We start from the raw sequence: 24,456 nt of genomic DNA, 5'->3' as shown, positions 1-24,456 counted from the left end.
CATTCTTTGATATCAAAAGCATGTTCTGTTTACAGCTACATCCAATTCAGGGTCAAGCACAGAAAGGATAAGGCACTAATCAAACAGGCTGTACATTACAGTGGCATTAACACACGCAGGGATCACTACCGTGTCCTAGATGGACAAGAAAAAGAAACTTTTGCTTTAAAAGAAGACTGCAATTTATATCATCTTCCAATTACAGCAGATCTTCGGCAGCACGTCAGTGTGCAATATTGAGAGCTAGGCTTGTCAGAGGTCAAAATTAGATCCTGAGAAGCAAGCAATGGGAAGCATTTCTGGCACTGGCTCTTGACCCCATACCAGTGTCTGTAAGAAAAGAGCGAGGCAGGGGAGGAAGCATTAGAAAGAAGAGCGAGGAGGTGAGGAAGAAAAGCTAACAAAAGTCCCAATATTTCCCTCAGAATAAAATCCTAGTGGCAGAGAAATTAATGACACTTGCAATAAAGACTGCCAGTCCTCGTGCTGATTTCCATTTCATTCATGATTTTCAGCCCCCAGACACAGAAATGTGTGCCAAGACTGTATCTACAGATGTACCCAAACCTATGCCTGCGTTTTTTTAATCAACTGTTCTGTAGTATCACATGCGAATACTTCAATGATTACACTTAACTTATTTATCAGCCGGTTTAAAGATCAGGCAAATATTGTTCTTTCCCTCAGTCTAGCAATACTCTGTTGATTCTTATTACTTCAGCATTTCATATTGTTTTGTTGGCTCTTCAGACTAAACTCAGCTGACTAAATTAGCAAAAATCCACCTTTGTGGAGATGCACCATGACTGGTGGTTGAGCTAATCTTGTAGAATTTGTATCAGCCATGTGGGGAGAGACATAGTCAGAGGGAAATTGGATGCTAAAGGTGTTCAAAAGTTTGGTGAGACTGGATTGACCAATACATTAGGCACCTTATTTCTAGTCGCTCCTGGGACTAACACTGTTGACATACAAACACGGAGACACAAGAGCCAGAACAGCATCCAGGCAACTGTACTTGTATGATAAAAAACAGATTCCCAGAGAACCAAGGATATCGGAACTGAACCCATTCCAAAGAAAACACAGAGGGAGCCTGGCAGAGTTCCCTCAACTCTTAAGGATTGTTAACACCACAGTGGCAGATTATCTATTGTTTGGTCAGTCCTCTCCTAGGATGTTTCTTATTTTACTGGGAAAACAAAAAACAGCAAAAAAATCCTCCATCCAGTTCTGCTTTAAAAGCAAATGGAAACATCACACACCACAGGATGAGCCAAGGATGAAGCTTTTGCTTATGGGATATTATAATGGTGATCAGCTGGCATGCCCATTGGCTTCAAAGGAAGCAGAGTTAAGCCAGTGATGATTGTTCTCAAAATCCAACCCGGATGCCCAACTGTAACTTTGATATTTTGTCAAATCAACTGGTGGCCAAAAGCATTTTACATAAGTGCTTATCTTTGTATCTCTTCTAGCTGCATGAAGGAAAACAGCATGCCACACTATCCCTCTGCTAACCATCTTCCCACTAAGAGAATGCAATAAATAAAGGTTGGTCTACACAAGTTGTTCTGAAATTAGCTTAGCCTGATTTCAAATTAGAAAATAAAACTAAAAAATAGCAGTTTAGTGCCAAACTTGTAAAAATGTCACATTTTGCATTACTTCAAATTATCCACTCTGTTAAACCTTCTCCCATGTAGACACCCTCAAAGCTTCCATTACTGAGACCCACACCCAAAGAGAACAAAAAACATTTCATGGGTGTTCAGCAATGAAAGCTGCCCAAAAATTAACCACAGTCCCTACTCTTTCTGTCCTCCTTCCCAGGCAGGTTACGCTCAGATTCAGAAAAAGTTCTTTCAACAGTAAACCTGCACTGCAAGTTGACACATCAGCTAAGAGGAAAAACCATGATTATTTCTTCTGCCTCTTCAACTCTGGCAGAATGTCTATGCTGCAGACTCATGCTACCCGCTCTCGTTTTGAGCCAAACATACTCAGGCAACACAGATCTGTGTCACAGCAGTACAGCCCATCTCACTTTACCAACAAGGATACCTCAGCCCAATTCTGATCTTGTTCTGGTACCTACAAGAGCTTGAAGCCACACTGGGAAAGCACACGCCACAGTGCACCCAGCCCACCTGGCAGTCAGCAGCACAGGTACCTCCCAGAGAGAGGGAGAACATTTTGCTGCCTGCTACGGTGGCCTTACAAGTAGGAAATGCAGAGCAGGTGAGAATCAAAGAAAGGAGTAAGGATAGCAGGGGATAACAATCATTATTTAAGATGACATTTCATAATATGGAAATTAACAGTCAGTATCTCACACAAGACATTTTTCAGTGAGTCAAAGACAGGGTGTTTTAGACCTGTGGTAAACCAAGTAATCCAGGAAACAACAACAAAACCCCCAGAATACCAAAGGTGGAATTGTCAGCCTTACAGCAAAGTAACAGACCTCCATCAGCAACGCTCTGTTTAATATAGATTTTTAAAACACATAAGCCACCACATACATCCCATAGAGTGATAAGACCAATTTACAACCCAATATCAGAAACATGACAAGATAAGGAGCTAGAAAATGAGCTTTGCCAGCCAACTACTGCAGCAGCAGTGCTGTATATAGATTTTGGGTCCTCTGGAAGTACCTGTGCATCAGGCAGCTCAACCACCACTCAGGCACTGGATCTCTCACTCCAGCACTCTGATACCTGCTTCTCTCACAAGGGCAATTAGCTTTATGTAACCTTGTCAGTGACGGCTTCAGGAGCACATGCAAACCCTTCTATTTAAGATGGCAATAAACTCTCCTTCATATTTGCAACAAACAACACTGTACAGGGCCATTATCACCTTTGAAGCTGTAACCTTTCCATAGCAAAACCCCTGACTCCAACGGTCCGTGGTTCAAATTCAATCAGTTGTATTTCTCAAGGCTAACTCCTGAAGCTTAAACTTTCCACCAGTTATCACCACGTATCTCAATTCTACAAGATATGAAATAATAATGTTACAGATGTGTAAGCATATTTATATGCTACAGATAATTTCTGCTATAAACACCCTGCCATGCTGTATACCTTTGGGTTTTTGTTTTTTTTTTAATTTTGTGTGTTCCCCCTCACCTCCCCAAATGTTGTTATGGTAAGGCAGATTTCAAGGACAGAATTCTGCTTCTGAATGCTATCATTCTTCCAGGTGTAATTTCTGGATTAAGGTAATTAAAAGATAAATACAGATGTAATTTAAATGCTAAATATATCCGCACAGACCGTGTTTTATCCCAGAAGATAGTACCATGTACAATATTTACAGATGGGAACACCATATGCTTTGAAAACAAAGCTTATACCAAAAAATAACTTTAACATAAAGGCAACCCAAACTCCAGAAGGCATGAGCATCTTGAAAATCAAAATACTTTAAAGCCATGCTTGTAACTTCATCCCTGCTCCCAATCTGCTGGGATGATGATAAAATTCGACCTTTTCCCTTTGAATCACCAGAATTCTCAGACACCACTACAATCACTTTGAAATCTCCTACTTTCAGAGGTAAACTTGAAGCCCCAAAGGGAAACTGGAAAGAAATAAGGTCACAACATGCCACAGACCGATTTTTCAAGAAATTGGACACTCGGGTATGAATTCTGAATGTTTGAGATAAGTAATGCAGTCTTGCAAATACTCAAAGGATGTCTTTTGAAGACAGGTGCTGCTGTAAGACAAGAACAGCTTTCATACGCTACCTCTAACCTCGCAATCACCTATGTTACACCTCAGTCCCCTCTCCAGACACAAAGGGCCTGAACCGTATCATTTCCATTCCAAATCCCTGCTTTCGTGTATGCAAACTCGCCCATCATTTTATAAATCCCAGGTGAGGAATAGTCACTGCTTCTGTAGTCACTACATTTGGTACTTCCCAACTTCTTCAGTTTAATGGCCTCCCTCCAGTAAAAGCTATTACTGACAGTTTTAACAGGAAAGCACAGGAAACTTGTCAGCAAGCCGCTGTGGAGTTGCCTGCCTCTCCAAAGTACACTTCTTTCTAATTCCCTACAGTTCAAGGCCTGCGGGGGCAAGCATATAGAGGGAAAGAGGGCCGCAGACGCAATCTAGCAACGTGCTCTGAGCACCGCAACGAGCGTTACTGCTTCTGCTCAGTCACAGACACAGCTACTGCTTCCTTCTGATGCTTTTGTAAGCACTCGGGGAGTTTTACGACCCACATCCTGCCAGTCCCTGCAAAGCAGAAGTGAATACATACATATTTACAACCCTGGTACAGAATGATGACACACCCTGTATGAAGTTGGTATAGTTCCCTTCATTCTCAACCAAAATTAATCTCTGAAGGGCAGACAGGAGAGGATGGAAAAGCATGTTGAAGCCTATCTGCATGAGGGATATGACCCATCGCTGGCCACTGACACCAATATAACATGCTCTGAAGTGCCTACAGGTAACCCTCATTGGAGATACACACGTGAACCAAATCTGGTATTCCCCTGGAGTACAATCTTACATATTTTAATCTGTAGATCTTAGTGAGATTTACAAAGGTCTACATACTTTTAACAGTTGGATAGCGCCTGGCACATACAGGGATGGCTGTAGCCAGCCCAGCATCACCGAGCGGTTTGCTGGCAAAATAGGAAAGACCTATAGTCTACACCTCTTAGATTTTACTCGTACTTTGGTGAGCTTGGTTTTTACCTTCACAGAATATACTTTACCACATAAACCAAATCTTTTTAAAGACTCAGTTGCCTTTAGAGTAAGGAAAAAGAAAAACCACATATTTGTGAGATTCTCACTAAAATGGTCCATATAAAAATTAAATTAGACAACCACATGCAGCTCATCTACTAACTTCCTTTCAGTCAACTTTTGGAGGAACTCTGATTACCGCTCTTGTGCACAAATACCCTCAAACGTTTAATTTGTCACAGATGAAAGGCCTGTAACCAGCCCAGGGATGAGAAGTGTAGGAGCACCAGGTAAATAAATCAATGCAGAGTGAAAACACAGACCTGCAAGATGTATTTCAATAACTGTCAGCCACAATAAAACAGCTGAAAACTGCTACACACATCCACCTGGCACATGGAAGGATCATCCTAAACACATCTTGACTGCCACATTTTGTTCCTCCTGCTCACTACTGATCCAAATTACAATTCCAGTACGCTAAAGGAAGGATGAGGAGTTGGTAACACTTGTTTAACTCAAAGACTGCGACACAGTTTCTGAATATGCACACGCCATGGTATTTGCTGTCAGCCCCCGGTGCTCAACACAACCCAGACCTGCCACCTGCGAGCCGGGCCCGCAGGCCTCCCACTGCATGAGGCAGGACAGGGGCTGCCAGCCAGAATATATCCTGCGCCTCAGCACCAAGGCCTCCAAAAGAAAACCAGGAAAGATACAATCTTTTCAAACCTGACTTTGCCTTCCCCAGGGGACGTGCTCAGAGCCTACGCTCACAGCAGCACCAAGAGGCTCTCACCTCAGATAGGTGCTGCGGCACAATCCCTCCATCTTTACACCCACGCCCCAAACTCAAAGCTGTAAGTCCTTCATTACTGACCCCGGCGAGGGAAGGGGTATTTCCACACCAGCAGCGTTGAGAGCCCTGGGTGCTGTCCACACACATGTGGGGCTGCGGGGCAAGTGTGTGCAGGGCGGCAGGGTGAGCACACTGGGCGTGTGTGGAAGCAGGGTGAACACACATGGAGTATGTGGGGAGGCAAGGTGGGCACACGTGGGGTACATGTGTCAGCAGGGTGGGCACACGCGGGGTGCAAGGCGCATGTGGGGAACCCAGCCATGGCAGGAAGCTTCCTCACAACAGGGACCTTCCCCTCAGGGCCTTTTCAGCCCCAGCCTACAGCCAGAACCACTCTCCAACGGGTTTAACCCCCATTGCAGAAAAAAAACCCCAAAACCAAACCAGCGATGGTTTGTAAAGCCCAGCCTTTCCTCTCAGGGATCATCTCCATTTCTGCCCCTACACTGCTGGGCCACTCGGAAAAACACCCAAAGTAAGGTGAAACCGGCGAGGGGAGGCCTGGCGCTGCCGGCTCCTCAGGGAAACGGCTCCGGGCGGGGGGGGAGCGATCAGGCCCCGCCGGGTCGCGCTTTCCCGCCGCGGGCGGAGGAAACGCCGCAGGTGCATCCGGGAGGCGGCGGGAGGGGAAAAACGGCGGACAAAGGGCGGCGGCACCTGCACTCACCATCGGTAGCAACCCTCGCTGGCCTCCAGCGTGAAGTTGACACGGGTGCCGCGGGTGAAGGGTAGAAGCACCTTGGGGATGTTGAGCTTGGAAGAGACGGTGAGGTGAAGGGAAAGGAAAAGGAGAAAAGACAGCGACTGAAGCGAGGGGAGAGCCATGCTCCGCTACGGACAACCGCCACCAGCGGGCGCGGGAAAGGGCTGTTGTGCGCCGCGGGCGGAGGAACGTCAGCGGCGGGGCAGGGCGCCCCGGGGGGGGCGGAGGGGGCGAGAGAGGGGCCGGGCCTGCCCCGGTGTCGCCTTCCGTGAGGTAATTTCTAGTGGCGCTAACACCAGGGCCTCCCTTTCACACACACGCCCCCCCCCCCGCCGCTGATCGTGCCCCGGTGCCGCCTTCCCTGAGGTAATTTCTAGTGGCGCTAACAGCGGGGAGCGACCGCAGCGGTCGAGGCGAAGGACATCCGCCAAATCAAACTACCGGAAGAATTTTTGGCGGCTAAAAAGGTTCCTGTCGGGGTACATCGTGTTGGGAAACGGCTTGAGGAGCTGGGGAAGTGGGGTGAAGATCGTGGGGTGTCAGGCTTGCTCCGGATAGCACCTTCCACAGGCCCTGCTGAAGGCAGAGTGAGGTGGTGTTTTTTAAAAATCGCACCTATGGATTAAAAAAAACCAAACCACCACCACCTCAATGGATTAAGTCCTAAATCCTGAGGGTTAGAAAACCCTAAAAAAATTGATTGAGCATATGGGTGTTACATTGCATACTGTACTCTTTCAGTGTGTACGTTACAGTACTCACAGTGATGCTAACAGCTAAGCTAAATAAAATACAATACCAATTTTCTGTATCCATATTCCCTCCAAGTAAGACTTACTTTCCTACACTCTTTGTGTCCTAGGGGGGGAAAAAAAAAAAGGTAAGCAGACTAAACTGCAGAATAAGGTGAAGAAATTGAGACAAGGAACTTGGCGGTACGTGAACTCCACAAACCAGGTGAATACCACAAGCAGCCTTGGTCTGAGCCACTTAGAGCTCCTCCAAGGAGCACAGTAAGTAGCTAGATTTTGTCAGCCAGCCTGATGCAAGCTCCACCTTTTCCTGTGTATTCCTCAAAAGTGTGGTAGAACTATGTGGGAAGTAGGACAAAGTAGGAAGAAGAAGAAAAAGGAGGGAAGTTTTAACCATCACTGGCAGATCTGTAATCACTTAAGTATGTCCAGAGCCTGGAATGGAATTCAGGAATCACAGGTCTCCATTTATTTTTTTTTTAACCCTATACTTTGTAAACATATTGCAAAATGTATATTTTACCTCCTGGTGGTGATTGGATGATGTAGTGGATGGCATTGTAGTACTCACTTCATTTTGCTACAGATGTTTTTGCTGAAGACTTAAATGAACTGGTGATTTATGTAGGGATAAACATGATTCCATAGGATGAAATTTCTGTGTATTTAATAATTTGCTTTTTTAGAAACTTTGAATGCACCTGAAAGTACTCTTGAAAGATAATTATACTTTGTAAGTCAAAAGTCAGGCTGGTATTGCAATCTTAATTTGTCCTTGTTGTCAGTATGCATTCATATGTATCATCATTTCAACATATGTTTGATGGTAGGATCTCTTCACCATTCATGATGCACAGGAAAGGCCACGCTCCTGTAAATAATCAAAGCTATTTAGTGAAGGAAGTTATTGTGTGGAGGATCTGCCTGTCCTTACCTACGACAGAGGGATGGTGTGTATATATATGCAGCAAGAGAAGGCATTTTAAAAAGGGGACAGTCATCTTGGAATTAAGGTAGTTAAATTCCGCCCAGGAAGATCATATGCTGTCCAGGGACACCACCTGAGGGTTTACCCAGTTCTAATTTAGGTGGTATAGAAGTTAACCAGTTCTCATCTATTTTAAGCCAGTAAACTTATACAGGACTTTTTATTTACCTAGGAGGATTTATTTGTTTCAATATTTATTCAGCTAATGTTTTATTTATCAATACCTCAGCAAGGCTATTCCATTTTCTATCCCAGAGGGCTGTGTGCTGCTGGACAGTTCTCTTCTCACTGCAGCGTCAGTGTATTACTCATTTTCTGAGTGCACATCTTGAAATTGTGTTGTCTGATTTAGAGAAGAGCTGAACTTTACAGCTGCAATTTAAGTCACTGGGAGCTGGGCCCAGAAAGATATATGGTATTAAAAACTCTGGCAAATCAAGCCACTACACCTTAAATTCCTCTCCAAAATGCAGAATTGTTTTTTTTCTTTCTGTCAATCAATCTGTAACCTTCTTTCATAGGCATGTTATGAAGATAAGTTCAGTAAAGACTCTGATATTAGGGAGGGATGTGGTAAAATAGCCCATGACTAAATCAGTACAATGCGTTTACAGTTAGTATAATTACAACTGAGTAGATAAGAAGTGGATAGCGAGTACCTTGCATCCTGTGCTGTGAATGAGGAGAGAAAAGGTCTGTATCCTAGTACTTTCTAGTTTTTAAAAGTAGGTTTTGCAATCTCAGTATGTCTTTACTTTCTTTCATCAGCAGTGTATGGTGATGAGTATTCAGTGTGCTACTGGAAAATTATTGTTGTTCTCAAATACTTCTTAGACTTGAGTGGTTTTCATAAGGAACAGCAAAGGGCACTTAGGACCTTAGAGCTTATTGATGAAACATGACAGTTAAGTACAGCAATTAAATGTCTGATATGTCTTTCAGCACATGCTTAAAAGCATTCTAAGCAATTGTAAGAGTAGAATAAGGCAGGAGACATTGATGAGCAACTCAGCAGTTCCCATTACACAGTAAAATGTTGAAGCTAACTTTCTGCTTATTTTTTTGCTTGAGTCATGCATTGCAGCACTGTGTTAGCATTAGAGACTATTTTGAATAGAGAAGAGTAGGCTGGGAGGCAGACGGTGTAGCTGCCTGCTTTGTGAGAGGTTACTGAAATCACGGGTTGACTTTGCATAGTTGCTGCAGCGCTCGACTGACTTTTTCCATACCAAGTGATGAGACCAGTGTGGAGTCAGCACATCCTTTCTCACACTAAAATGACAGTGCAAAGAACGTACAAATACCTCCAGTCGGTGGGGTGCTTAGCTGGCATGGAAGAGAATTGGAACAGGACAGACGTATTAGGAATAGGAGATAATTTTACGTGCATATCAATGTACACCTGAGTAAGTCTGATGAAGAACAAAAATGGAAATTTCTTAGTCACAAAGAATGCAATTATAGAACAATAGAGGGAGTACTTTAATGAGCTGCTTAATTGTGAGAAGGATAAAGGCAAACAATAAATGGTTATTCTCCAAGCAGCTGAGCCATTTGTGGAAGAATTACGTTTTAAAGAGATTTAAGAGGCAATCAAAATACACGCAGTAAATAACAAAACACCAGGTGCCGATAATGTTTCTACTGAAATACGAAAATAAACGTGAGAGAATTACTGAAAGACTTTACAAACTCACTTGGTTGGTGTGAAATCTGAAACACTCCCAAGAAAACAAGGAGACATATACTTGAATTAAATCTTTTAATCTATTTAATTTAATCAATTTCTGGTGGAAAGATTTTTTTTTACAAAGCTAGAAAAACCCTGTATCAGTATATCATGAGGTGATCTTCTGTTTGCAGTGAAATAATTTTAAATCCTTGTTCAAAACAAGAATGTATTTGAATGGCACAATGATGATGGTGCCTGTCTTCCCTTTGAATTGCCTCAATGCTTCCCCAGCCCTCAGTTCTCCAGGGTATACAATATGTGTTTCTCGTGTCTTTTGGCAGTACAAGGACTTGCAGGGCTCATCATCTTTAGGAAGGCTAAACCAACTTGGTATGAGTACTAAGCATGTATCTAATGTTAGGGTTATGCATACATGCTTTCCTGGATTGAGGCCTAAGTCTCTGACAAATTTTGAATGAAGAAAACTTCAGGTTCTAGAGTTCATTCGGGGAAAAAAAAAGGTTATTAAAATACCATCTGGCTGAGGAACACCTGACTATTCTCAGGTATTTCATATTTTAAAATGTCTGAATAATTTAAAATCTTTAAAAACACTCCTGTACAAAAAAACAGTACACAAAACCCCCTCCACACCCCCCTAAAAACCCCAACTCTGAATAATTGCAACTCAGAAGGTGAAACTCCAGCAAAATGATAAGGCAATGAGGGGTGGAAGATTATTTTAAAGTCTGACGCTAACTCAAAGCAGTTCCAACCATAACCCTTGCAGGTATGTCTACACTCATGTGTTAACAGTATAGGGCCGGCTCTGTGTAGTATCAGCAGCTAAATGCATTGTGTACAATTTGATAAGAAAGTTTCATTAAACGGGAAGAATCAGGGCTCACACAGTAGAACGATGAAAAATATTCTGCACTATCACATTCATGAACCTCTCAAATAAAATAATATTTGATTTAAAAGCTAAGGTGTGACTGGCAAATAATAGTAACACATTTAATGAAAAGGCTGTTTCTCTAGGGATGAAGCTCTGGTTGAGGAGAGATGGGGAGTTGCCTACACCAGGCTGAGCAGGAGATGAAAAGGGGAGGTTAATAGACTTTGATAAAGAAAGTGGTCTGGGAATAGTAACTTCAGGTGAGAGTAACAGTGATGGGCCTTTTTTGTCTGCTGCTGTCTTACCCATCACTGATCTGAAAGTACAGTGCTTTATGTTTATTTCCTGGCTGACCAGCTCCATGGCTTCCACCGCTGTGCTTTTTCCTGCTTAGTTTGCTGTCTGGTTCCAGCCTCATAGCTGCAAAGCCTTGCAAAATATCTCCACCAAAGAAACATCAGTCTAAGAAGTATTTAAAGTAGTCCAATATATGAAAAGGTACTTAAAAAACAGTCAGCGGAGGAACAAGATTACAACTGGTGTTCCTTAGTCCTAGCAAAAGGCTTGTGGGAATTGGTAATTCACAGGTCATTGTATTTGAGCATGTGGTCATAACCATCCATTATTTAAAAATTAAATGGAAGATCTTACATACAAATACACACAGCTGTTAAGCTTGACTGGCAAAACTCATTAATTAGGCATTGATCCTGCCACCAGAAGTGCATGGGCCAGGTTCCTGCCTCTGCGTTATGTCTCAGGTCAGCTGCTCCTGCCTACCTCCAGAGATCGAATTGTAAGAGGGGGCATTACACTTCATTACCTTAAAATAGGTAGACTTACAGAGTACATAAAACAACATTCCTTTTTCAATTATTTCTTTATTACTTTCTCTACTAGTAGAGTTATCATGTTCAATTTACTATAGTAGACTTTCTGGATCTTCATATGCCTATTGAAGATTTTATGAGAACATCCTCTCAGCCTTACAACTGTTCTCTACAGAGATAATGATGGATTGACAGCAACTATAAAACTGAACACTTTGGTTATGCCTGCAAGTATTCGCCTTCCAAGAGAACATGTTTGGCCAAAGGCAGGCATAAATTCAGTAACTTTCCAAAATTAAGGCAGCCAGTTAATGGTAATAAGGAAAGAAAATTTAAAATTCCATAAAGGTTGATGTCCTTCAGAATATTCAGAAAGGAGGCACTCGTGTTTAGAAAAATCAGTAAAATAAGGGCCAAACCTGCCATTCTTTGCATAGTCTAATCTGCCGGGGATGTCACCGGGAGTTTTTGAATGTTTACCAGGTAAGTAAGATTGAGTCCCAAAAGAGAAACAGAACTCTTTAAATCTCAGCTCCTATCGTATAAATCCATTTGATATGCCAGACATTCCCAGATGGTATAAAACCCTGAGACCTTACTAAATTATTCAGGATGAGTCTGATAACGCTGAGATTATGAAACAGAAACATCTGATAAAAATAAATGTTTTTCACTTCAGAGTTTATTTACCTTTCTAATGTAAATTTATGGTTATTAAAATAGGGTATTTATAGCCGCCTTTTCAAACTGTTACATAACAGTGCTTTTGCCATGTGCCTTTATACACCGATAGAAATCATTAATGAGCTATTCACTGAACAACAGAACGAATGCATGAGTGATGAGAATTCACAAGATAGACAAGTAACAAACAAAAATCCCAACCTTTGTTTCTGCTTTAAATACATCAGGGAAATTTAGGAAAACGCAGTAGTCTTAAGTCCTGAAAATAATTATTTCCATTTATAAATAGGCATGTGAATATGTTTAATGACTTCATTAAGAGTACTAAGGAAAATGAATTGTGATCTTTTCAAGGTTACTTGGTTGCAAATTATGGTATGCACACCTCAGAAATTTTAAGTGGGCAATCAAGTACAATAATTCTGAGTCTTTTTAAACATTAACACTGTTCTGAATTGTTTTGTTATTTTCTATGCTTTAAACACCAACATGGGACAATTTATAAAATTACATCATCTTTTCTATTTTTCCCCACTCTCCACCTGCAGTAGCCTTCAGACCTCACCCATCTCGGCACTGGCAGTGATCTAGAGGGCTTCTGACACCAAGGCTGTCAGACTTCCTCTGTGTTTCTCCGTATATACTGGCAGTATATAGTATGCATTTCAACTGTAAAATTACAAATTTTTTAATCAAAATAAATTCTGTTTTTCCATTCTAATATATACATAAGTACAACAAATTCAGCACCTCTGGCTGACCTTGAAGAAAACTAACACAAATTCTGTTACGTGTATAATGAGTCCTTCCAAAGGAGATTTCACTTCACCGCAGTAGAATGTTAGTAGAAAAGCAGGACATGCTGCAATATACAACAGGATATAATATATCATGTACATGCTGCACTGAAGCAAACTGATTTCTATTTTGTCTCCTTAATTCCCCTCAGAGTCACTTTTCCAGGTAGGCCACCTACCAATCAAGTTACCGTGGGGAATGGAATATTCAACATTAAAAAAAAAAAAAAAAAAGATACCATTCACAAAGCAAAAAAAGTTATCTTCAATATGAATTTGCAACTGCAGGTTTGTAACAAAAAGAAGTTAAATACAGCATCACCGAGACAAATTCACTGCAGATACTGAGGCACTGGACAGAGAGTTTAAAAGTCTCTTGTTTTTTAAAATTACTTTCCAAATCTTGGCAAATCAAGGTTTAGTCCCAGCAAGACAGCCACAGCTTGCATGAGTGAAGTTGTCCCCAGGCTAGCAAAGTACAGCACAGCAAGCTAAACTCCATGTCCTTCGAAACTGAGCTCTGAATTTTGCTGCTTGTGGCCATCGCTACATGCATACATCTTTTTCCTTTTTTGATTTTTTGTTTCTGTGTTGACTCTGACTCATCCTAGTTACATGCAAGCCTGGTTTCACTTTTGTCCTTTCTGTCCTGCATCTTTACCACTGCTACAGCATGCTTCACAGGTATTCAATTACTGTGTTTTCACAGCTGCCTATTACCCCCATTTTGCAGAGGTGCAACTAAAACCCATGAAAGAAATCTAAGATTATGCTAGAAATTCTAGAATTCTAGCATAATGCTAGACTATGCTAGAACATACCAGGCACCTTCCCGGTCTACTATATGTTTGGGGTTTCCCAGTTGGCCTATACCATGTCTGGAAATGTGATTTGGGTGAAATTTGGAAGCTGACTAGAGCTTTCTTCAGACAGGACAGTAGCATTAGCTCTTGCTGGGCACCTGAAAATCTCGCACACAGCCACTGTGCATGCTAAAATCTCCTGTACAGATCCTGAGTACAGTAAATCTGACTGTACCATCTGGCCTAACGTTTCACCGAGCAACAAACATCTAAATTGCCATGGTGGATATATGGAGAAGAATTAGGACCCACTGAATGCTGCCCTACTCTGGCATGATCACTGAATGTACACTCTTGTCTGGTTACAATAACCTTCACTTAGGTTTAGGCCCCTAATGTATCTTTGAGATTGGGTCTTCGTTTCTAAAGTTGGCGGTCCAGATGATTAAATGTGTGTACCTAATGATGCAGATAGCATCCAGTAGGACTTGAAGGGAGAATGCTCCATTTTTTTTTTTTTTAAACTTCAGTAGAATTTTGTCAGTATCACACATTAGGAACCTGTATCTCCCTTCAGGCATTTTGTAAAATCTTGTTCTAACCTAAATAAAGGAATCTGCTTTGACTAGAATCGATATTGAAAACTTTAGTAAGACAAGGCACATTTCCCAAAGAACTTTATGGCTTCCTATGAAAAGGCCTATTAGCTCAGTAATACAGGTTATTAAAATGGTGGTAATTTAAATGCCTTATTACACCTGTATACTTTTTGGGAACATTTGTGTTAAAATTTGATCTCTCAAAATGTTCATGAATGAAGGAGGTTCATTTCAAGAGCATGGGAATATTCACTAGTATTTTTTGTATTATTCTTCTAGCTCTTCTTTGGTACAAAGTTCAAACAACAGGATCTGTACTTGGAAGTCATTAATTAGAGTATTTTAAAGCTGCTGTATAAATTACACACTTTTTTACAGCTGATGCATAATAGTTTCAGAAATAACTCTAGATGTTCTGCTGATGTTTATAACACATCTAAGTTTCAATACATTAGTTTTTATAACAGTGGCAGAACACTAAGAAACTGCCCTTTTTTGTGTGGCTTGGTGATGTTTGTTCCAAATATATTTTTTGCTTGCAGAAATGTCTGCTACAGATAGTGTATCAAAGTGTCAGGGAAATGCGAGAAATTTGTGATATCTGGAAGAAACTAAATGACTTTGACAAGGAAGCATGTCCTGCCAACACGATTATAGCTATAGTAGTCATCAGTTTAGTTCATTTTGTTCATATTTTACTTTAGGCTTGATTAGCTATAAATTCTATACCTCGTCCTCTCTGGATCAAATACCTGAACAAGCTTCAATGTTCCAAGGATAGTCTAGCCAAGGCATTTTTAACAATTTCATGGGGGAAAAATGCGCAAGGTACTATTTGATAGCTCAGTGATGCTGTAAACAGCAAGTGAATCAGGTATAAAGAAGTGATATTTCCTCTTTTTTTTTAAATTGGTTTTGTTTTTTCCTTAAGTAGCCTGTTTTTCACAAGTCCCATAAAAGTAAATGGAAATTGCAGGTGCTTGTACTTGCAGAGTTTTGGGTGGTTGATTGGGTCTTTTTCCTTTAGGGATAAATCACAAGTCATCCTGATTTTCAGTGCCAACACTGTTGTTCTTATATAGAGAATTTAATTCATTAGGCTGACAGTTTTCAATTCAGTAGGAGCTTAATATTAGTATGTCCCAAGGATCTGTACTCTACTTCGTATTTAATACATTGATTAATTATCCAGAAAGGCAGAAATGAGGGGTAGAACAAAAAAAAAAAAAAAAATGAGGTCAGCAAGATTTGCAGATGACAAAATTATTTAGGGTAAGTCTTTGTAAGAAAAGGCTATGATGAACTTCATGGAAACAGAACTAGACAAATTGGCAGCGTACTGGTTGGTGACATTCAGACATTGACAAATGCAGGATAGAGCATGTTAGAATGAAAAATCTGAACTGCTTGTGTGCATGGCCCTGTTCTAACATCACCAACTGCTAAAGGAAAAAAGAGCACCCAGCACAACAAAAAACTCTTCTCAATGCCCAGCAGCAGTCAAAATCCAAATAAGGGTTGTAATACAAAAAATAGCATAGAAAAGACCCAAAATACAGTGGAAATATATTAGTTCCAGTTACTTTACAATAAACTCGGGTCATTCCATCTCACATGAGAGATGATAGGAGAGCGCCGTGTCTATAATAATTCCTAAATCCATGTTCAAGTCTATTTTGTTTCTGACGCAAGAAGCTGGAAGCCCGTTGTTATAACACATGCTGGGTTGCGTAGGAATCTGTGAAGATTGTATGCCTCCCTTTGCTTTTCATTATCAAGCTCAGCACCATTTGGTGATACTCTCTTGAATGTACTTCTGTCGATTTATCAGGAGAAGATCTGCTCTCTGCAAGATGTCATCAGTCTACTTTTATTCGTTTATGATCACCCTGAGCACATCGACATCAATCTTCCATCTTATTTCTCTAAGTTGCTAGCATCTCAATGACACTGGTTTTTTACGTTCTTTATAAACGTTTCCTCTTGGGATCCTGGAGACACATTTGTATTCTTTTTTCCCTTTTGCTTTTCTTACTGGTTTTGGTTCCTTTTGAGTAAGTTGTCACTATCTCAGATCAGTTCTCTGTGTAACAAGCATATTAATCAGGGGATAAAGAGACAGAAAGATCACCTTATAAGTTCATTAGCATTACACATGCTGAGGTTAGAGTCAAGGTTAGTTACACAGAAAGCAACAGTAATCCTACAAGACTAAATATTTTTGTTAGATGAACTCTGACCAGTGTGAAATTGCTATTTTTAACTTTTTCTCCAGTGGAATTGACAAACAGTCCTTTGGTGGTGGTGGTAACCCAGAACCAAAACCACAGAAGGGTGTTTGTCAACAGGTTTTCATGCAATTTTTAAGTTTTCACGCATTTTAGTAACAGTGGACCAACATTTTTTCTTACTTTACTCATGCAAGAGGTTTGCAACAGGTTGTGTCAAAGACGTGAATAAAATTAGAAGAATCTCCATATAGCCCAATAGTGGCTTATTTTACAATCATGGAGTTCTGCTGAAAATCCCTAGAATTCTTTAGGCGTTTGAGATTATGAGAACCCCCAGAAGTGCCATGCTGTTTTATATAACTAGGTATTTGACATAATTCATAGAAAGAGGAAAAAAGTTTTAAAGCAACTCTGCAGCATGTAATTTGTCTTTTTTAATTATTCTCCCCACATTTTTATGCAATAGCGTAAATTAATTACAACTATGCCAATTTTAGCTCCGCGTTTATCAAATGAAATTACACAGAGATTCCCAATAGTACGTTATAAGAAGGCCTATGTTTTTGGAAATATTTATGTTGATGAAAAATTAATTTTTCACTTATTAGTTCTCTATTTCACAATCTTCTTTGTTCATAACGGACTGCTGTAACAGCTTTGAATCTTTGATTATTACCAATTATTTGAATAAAGATTTGTTATTATTTGAAAGTCTGAGCCTTTTGGCTCTAACTAATTAATAAGATGAAGGAAAAAGGTAGTGAATTATTCACTAACATTTGGCGTCATTACAATCAAATGTCCCTTTCAAATTGAAAAGCAGAATACAAATGAGATTTTTCTGTATAATGAATAAGCCTAATTTTTAAATTTAAAACAAGCCAAAAAATACCCTACACTATTCTATAGCTTTGTAATAAGACATAGTTTGTTTTCATGAGTTCAAAACATTCTGTTTGACCTTCATGGAGTATTCCTTCAGATCCGATCTTGCATCTTCTTAGCTTTAGGGACTGTAATTCTATTCCACTAAAAAAAATTATGCTGAAAGCTCTGTAAAGATTTTTTTCCTTCCAACTTGCGCCTGATTTTCATCTTGCAATGAACTAAACAGATGAGTTATATTGCAGGACTATATTTGCAAGTATATTTGCAAAAAACATTTGCTTCAGAACTCAAATATTAAGCAATATGTCAGTCACTTAACTATGCTCTTAATCCTAGATCTTCTTGTAAAGGACATAATTAAAAACAATTCAGTAGAGCACAAGATACTCCTTCAGTGCAAAAACTGCCTGTAAAGGATCTAAATATTTTATTGACTTCCCAAATTCTTTAAAAAATGCATTATTATAATTACAGGTGCTCTGCCCTTCAGCAGATTTATGCATGTACTATCCTTGTACGCTGCATACTCTCTGAATTGTTACATTTAAATGGCATCTTTTGCTATAAATTGATCCAGATTTGTGAGATGAGTGTATCTGAAGTGGATTTATGGCCTCAAGTTCACATTTGCTTGCATTTTGCAAATACTGTCCTGCATCCTGCTATAGACTCTACATTCCTCTCCACTGGCACTGGGCTGGTGTGGGCAGAGACCGAAGTTAAACAAAAAACTTTGACACCTTAGAAGGCCAAGCAAGGTATCTTTTGAACCAGATAAATCTACTTTCCTTTCAGAGGGCACTGTAATGAATTCACAAGCAGAAAATAGATGGGTTTTCATGTTTTCTCTACTTAAACGAAAAATTTTTAAAAAGTCTTTTAACACATTGGAGACAATTGGAGACAACACATCATTCCCAAAACAGAGCTTATGTGCCCTGCAGGGCAGGACTTCTAGTTCAGGCTGGTGACCTGAATTTATACCTGGCTATCAATTATATCCAATTATGTACTTACATACATTATGTGCTTGCATTTTGATGCAGTTCATCATTTACTATTCATCTCTGTTGCCTTTTTGCCTGATAACGGAGCAAACCTCCAGCGCTCTAGCCTACATTGGTAACGAATGAATAATGTTAATTACATTTTAGCTGTGGTATTACAAATGGGTCGTACATCCTTGGCTTAGTAATGCAGTTGCACTAAACAGATATACTTTGCAAACTGCTGAAATTTAGCTTTTTGTAAAGTATAAGGATTTGCTTTTTGATTAATATGAACCAACAGCTTAGATACCTGATGCTGAAAAACAGAAAGTGTCTAAAGTTCTGTGTTTGCATGGAACTGTCCTTCACTCCTTTTCCTCCTTCTCTTTCTCTGAACTGTCCCTTGTGTCCTGGTTTATAGAAAGGGCAGATAAATGGGATTGTCTGATAATTAACAAAGTGGGTAAACTGCTCAGTGTTCCAAGGCAGACACTAGGGAGGAAGGAGCATTCTCTAGAGAGGTCAAATTAGTGTGTGTGTTGCCAAAATTAGGAAGGGATAAACAGTTCCTATCCTTGACTGCATCTCTGCTGGTCAATCAGCTCTGTACAAGGACTCCAGGAAGAGGGAAAGATGGAGCATAGTAAACCCAAAGTATATTGCACTGCCAGGAGACAGCATCAATCTGTGTAAATATTATGTGTGGCTTATTTCAAACCCAGCCAGAGTAGCTCACAATCTTCTGTTTCTGGAGCTAGGTATTTACTAGGGAGTTTGTTTCTAATTATCTGTAATTTGACATGTCTGTCAGCTCACCTTGAGTCCAAAATGCACTATAAGGTTTTGTGGTCTTCTCAGTAGGACACTGGCATCATACCAAATGAATGGAGCATTTACAGTGGAATAAAAATAATCTGTGATGACTGATCTCATGCCTCTGGCCTTCAGCTTAAACACATTTGAAATTATGAAGAAGGTGCCTCCCCAAAGGCTTAGATGTCTTGACAATTTAAATGAATGAAATGTACTGCAATGGTTCAGCTGGGCTTATATGGAAGGTGGCTTCCAATTTGAGTTAGTTTTGCACCGTGGAGAGGGGAATATTGGGTTTTATAAGGAGGATAATCCATTCAGGGAAAAAAAACCGCAAACAACCAACGCTATTTAGTTTGTTTTCTTTTTCACCAAATGCCACTGTTTAGTCATACAAATACTCAGATAAACCAATAATAGCTTGCCAGATGACAGCCTGTTACAAAACATGCAGACAAGTTCAGATGAAAATAGGCTAAAAATTATTAAAAAAAACCAACCCCAAAACACTGTAAAGTTAGGAAATACCAGAATAAGATTACTTGGGCAAACTTAATATGCCTTTTTTTTTTCTCTCCCCACATGTAAGATTTTGTAACCTTTAATTGCCTGTTCAGACAGTGCTGGTATATGGACAGGGACCTTTCTGAAGAACTCCTGCTCTACTCAAGGGCACAGAAAGGATGAGACTTAGCTGTTTTGTTTTCTCCTCATTATTCAAGCATGTGCCCTGAAGCCTTATCTACTGCACATGATTCAAACCCTGCTCTGGAGAAGAATACTTAATTTCCTTTTCTGTCACATCCACCCATCCAAGAGCCACCACTAGTGAACAGATCTGCTCAACATTTCTGCAAGCCAGAAAAGTAGCATTAGTCATAATTATAGGAGTAATGGTATTAATAATACTAAATACACTGGTGGGCAACTGAGCCACAGAAGGACAATTCACAACTACTCACTCAAAATGCCCTGGTTTAGGGGCATACTCAAGAGTTTCTGACATCATTGATACATTTAGACTTTACTTTAGTTAATTTTATGTGTTAACAATTCTGTAATGCCAACCCCAGACACATTATTAGAGAGCATTCATTGAAAAACTTTGGTCCTAATAAGAACTAAGTTTCAGAGGCAAGGTTGATTCCTTCATTTGAGGGCAGTGAGCCTAGAAAGAATAAACTTCATCACATATTTGGTTCACCATGCTCAGCCATAAGTTTTTTTACGTAGATGTGAAGTTGCAAACTCCTGCGGGCTCTGCCAAATCCCAAATAGGAGATTTTTGTCTCCCTCATAGTAGCCATATAACCCAAAGATGTATGGATTTATGTATAGATTTTACAAAGGTAAATAATTTTAACTGGAACACTAGAAAAGACCAGGCAGGGAGCTGAATTGCCTTACCTGACATTTTGGTGATTTTTTTCCAGCTTTTCTAGCACTGAGGGAAGAAAAGTCTCCACTCTCTGCTACTGCTTCACATCACCACACACCCCGAATCAAGATGTTATAAGCTGCAATTAATGCAGCACTAATACAAGAATTGGTGTAATCACAGCAGCTAAATGAAAAGGATGCTAATTGCTGGTCATTGACATACTTCAACTGATGAGCGGCCTATTAGCCTTAGAAATGAGGGAGGTTTATTACTATCCTGTTGTGTGATTACCATGTCTTTGTCAAAATTGCCTGTGCAATAAATATAAGAAATGTGCTGCTCCTTACATATTAAGAGAAGTTTAGCTGAGATAGTTTGAAATATGTGGTTTTGTTTTGCTCTCATTGTAGCTGTTAGTCATATGGAAGATGGTGAGAAAACCAGAAGGGGTCATCTTTTTCTGAAATTCTTTTCTTCTGTGTGGACAGTATGAAGGATCCCTGGCATTGATACTTTCTAAAAAGCAAGTATTTCTTAAACTGGGAATTGCATCATGGTGGACTGAGTGTATCTTTGTTCCCATTTTACTTCTATATTTTTATATATAAATATATGCATACATATCTCTTATGGTCCTTCACCAATAGGAATTTTTATTGCGATACAGCTAAGAAATGTTATTTTGTTTTAAGGAAAGTCAAAACAGATCCCATCCCAGATATGGGAGTGTGATTCGACTATATTTGTCACTAGATTTTGGGTAGATTCTGGCTGACAGCTGCTGTGGCCACCCACTAGAGCACCCCAGAGTCATGCTGTAGCTGCACAGAGCCAATGCAGGCTGTCCTTTGCCACTTTATTTTCTTGCTGGTAGGATTCATAGATTTCTGGCTTAAGAGTTTCCTGGGTACAAAACAGAGCAAGCACTGTTGCAGAGTTCTGTCTACTCCCTCTAATTTCTGTGAGCAGTATATCTAGTTCTGGATCAATAGTAATTAAGTCCATTTTTTTTAAAATGTTGCTTAAAGTGACTGAAAATGGCTTTATAAACACCATTGGGAAGCTCCTTAGGGAATTTGATCACCATGACTTGAAGGAGTGTTCTTCACCCTTTAAAAATAAACACTGAATATCCCTAACATCCCCCCATGTATGCCACTTTTCTATTGAAACGCTTCATGTAGTAGCGTAGTTCTTTCCTTCAATAACCACAGTTTGGCTGAATTCAGTGGTGTAGGGTGATTAAAAGCTGTGTGGCCTTACTCAACTGCGGTTTACCATGTCTGTCTTCTTGTGATCATTACATCATCATCATTCTGCAACTGAAACATCTGTTTGGTAATGCCAGACATAAGGAGCCGGATTGTACTAACTGCCCGTTTGCTAAAACAAGTGATTCAAAACATTGATATTAATTCATGGTGCTTAATAGAGTTTGAATGCCAATTATCTGATAACTCACCTCTACATTGTGCCATGATATCTGAGAACAAATAAAACGTCCAATCTAGCTATCGCAAGACATCCCTATCTAAACATGTAAACATCTCGTGGTGCCGGTGAGGAATTTCATCTGAAGGCCTTTGACTCTGAAGGAGAGTTTCTGAATAGTGCTGAGCTTATCGAACCTACAAAGCCTGGAATAAAGCCAGGTTGTTTAGTAATGGTTCATATTGTTGTAGTTCCTTTGCTGTTCTTGACTCTGCTCAGGTGAATGCTGATGTGGAAATTCCTTCAGGATATCTCTTGAGGCATTGTTACATTGCATTGTATGAATCTAAAACTAGTAGAGGAATGTGAAAATATCAGAAAGGGATAATGGATTTGGAAATGTTTCAAGTATGTTTTGTGTCAGGATGATCTTTCCCACAAGCCACACCTCACTACCTTCGCTGAACCCCTGACTTCTCTTGGAACAGTAGAAGTGCTCCCAATCATTGCAAATGCGATCTGGTAGCAGAAAATTCACGCTCCTGGTTATGCTTTATGTGCTTGGCTTTAACCTGTAACAAAGTAATAGTCAAATATAATTGTCCTATATATTTAAACCAGATTTCTGTATTAACTTACCTTTATAGAGAAGATTCTTCAAAGGGAACTTGAACTTTCATGTGTATTTGTTTTCCAGCATAAGTCTGAGTGTTCTTACTTATTCTACAGTATCTTTTCAAAAGAATGTTGTAATGCCAAGAAATGTGCACTGTGTATATAATATATCTTGCATATTGTAAACAGACTAAATATAACTCATATTATCAAAGCACTTAAAAACCAGAACAGAGCAAATATCAACTAAACATGCTCAGTTGAACATTATTAGATTAAACAGGTTTTGTGTATCTGTTCTTAGGACTGAATATTATGAAAACTGTACATGTTATACACAATGTACATTTATAAGTATGCTCTAGGAGAATGGATATAAATTAATTTGGAGACAAATCTGAGGTAATAGAGAATGTTATTAATTAACTTAATTGTGTTTCTCTCCTGTGCTCATGTTCACCCAGTTAAGTAGCTAGCTGCACCTCCGAAGGCACCTGCAAACGAATCCTTTGTTTGAAAACTTTTCTTGCTTCAGAAAGCACCAAATTGTACTAAATACAATTTTCTGCATTTTCTTATCGTCTTGCAGATGTTTACAGTGTATGAGAGTAAATCACATCTTACGTCTTCCTTCACTGGTCATCGGCTCAAGGCATTAAGGCAAGTCCCTCTAGTGAATTTGAAGAGGATATTTAAAGTCTATTTTGGATAAACCTTTGCTGGGATTTGTATAATCTGAATTCCATTGCGATAGCCTACGTGTCTCATTTTGAAAATCACATGACACTGAAGGCACAAAGTGGTGGGTAGTGGTGTCATGCTCTATTGTTTTAAAACCTGAGGATTTCAGTTAGATGTAATTCAGCGAGGGAGAAGGACTTAGGCTAATAAGAGTGAAAATAAGACTGAGAGGAGAATAATGATATCTTTAAGGAATATTCAGGCCTTGTGTTTCCAGCTGCTCTGAGCAACAGCGGGGGAAGAAAACTATCAGTGTCCCAGCTATAAAAAGCACAGACCTTTTTCTGCTCTGCTAGATTACAGGAATCAAAAATTTCACATTTTCTGTACAACCACGGAAGTAAATGCCTGATCTTAGTCATGTCAGTACATGGCAGATCAAAGCCCTCAGGATCAAAGAGATTAAAGTAGCACAGGCTCTCAAAATACTATTTTCTGATTGGAAACACTAATTAAAATTCCTGTAGAAATTCATGTAATGAGTTATAATTAAATTTTTTACAGGAAAAGTCAGTCCCAATATAAATAAAAAATCCCTTTTCTATATGTTCCTTTAAAAGTGTTTCATCCCTAATTTTATCTGTAGCACAGTTCTTCATGTTACCTGTTTCAAAAACCTCAACTCAGAGTAGTTTGAAAGCAAACTATTTGTGATGTGGCTCTTATTTCAGTCCTGAGGGTGTCTTGCCCTTTAAGGAGGGATATTTTGCGTCTCACAACTGAAATAAAATGAGCTGATTTGCACACTGCTTCCCCCCCCCCCACCAGAGGACAGGCTGTTGTGGCAAGAGATGGGGGTGAGACTTTGGAGGTAGCACATGTCAGCCCTGATCAAACCTACTGGGTTTATTCCAACTCTTGGGTTATTCCAGCTTCAGGCAGTAACTGCAAAGTGTCTAGGAGGTTAAAATAATACTGTAAGTTGCATCAGCTCTTAATTTGGCATCATACTGCTTCACCTGTGAGGCAGGTGACCCAAAGGTTACATCACTGATGTGATTATGGACAACTGGATCCATAGTCCCAATTTTCATAGTATCATGAATTAGCTACCACTG

General features: G+C 39.9%; 1 protein-coding gene and 1 long non-coding RNA gene across 2 annotated transcripts in view; one reads left to right on the top strand and one right to left on the bottom strand.

Moving 5' to 3' along the window:
- Nucleotides 1-6,486, bottom strand: part of NUP210 (nucleoporin 210) — a 65,312-nt gene extending 58,826 nt beyond the window's left edge. The window contains exon 1 of the mRNA XM_075762676.1: nt 6,251-6,486. Within this exon, the coding sequence (XP_075618791.1) occupies nt 6,251-6,408 (158 nt within the window). The 5' untranslated portion in view covers nt 6,409-6,486. The remainder of the gene's footprint in view (nt 1-6,250) is intronic.
- A 59-nt stretch (nt 6,487-6,545) lies between these two features.
- LOC142603231 (uncharacterized) lies at nt 6,546-23,341 on the top strand. Its single transcript, XR_012837112.1, has 3 exons — nt 6,546-6,753; nt 7,149-7,299; nt 23,247-23,341. It is a non-coding gene; the product is annotated as an uncharacterized LOC142603231 (long non-coding RNA).
- Nucleotides 23,342-24,456: the final 1,115 nt, after the last annotated feature.

This window comes from Balearica regulorum, chromosome 10 (assembly GCF_011004875.1).
Source record: "Balearica regulorum gibbericeps isolate bBalReg1 chromosome 10, bBalReg1.pri, whole genome shotgun sequence".
Lineage (NCBI taxonomy): Eukaryota > Metazoa > Chordata > Aves > Gruiformes > Gruidae > Balearica > Balearica regulorum.
This window is presented reverse-complemented; position numbering and strand designations above follow the sequence as displayed.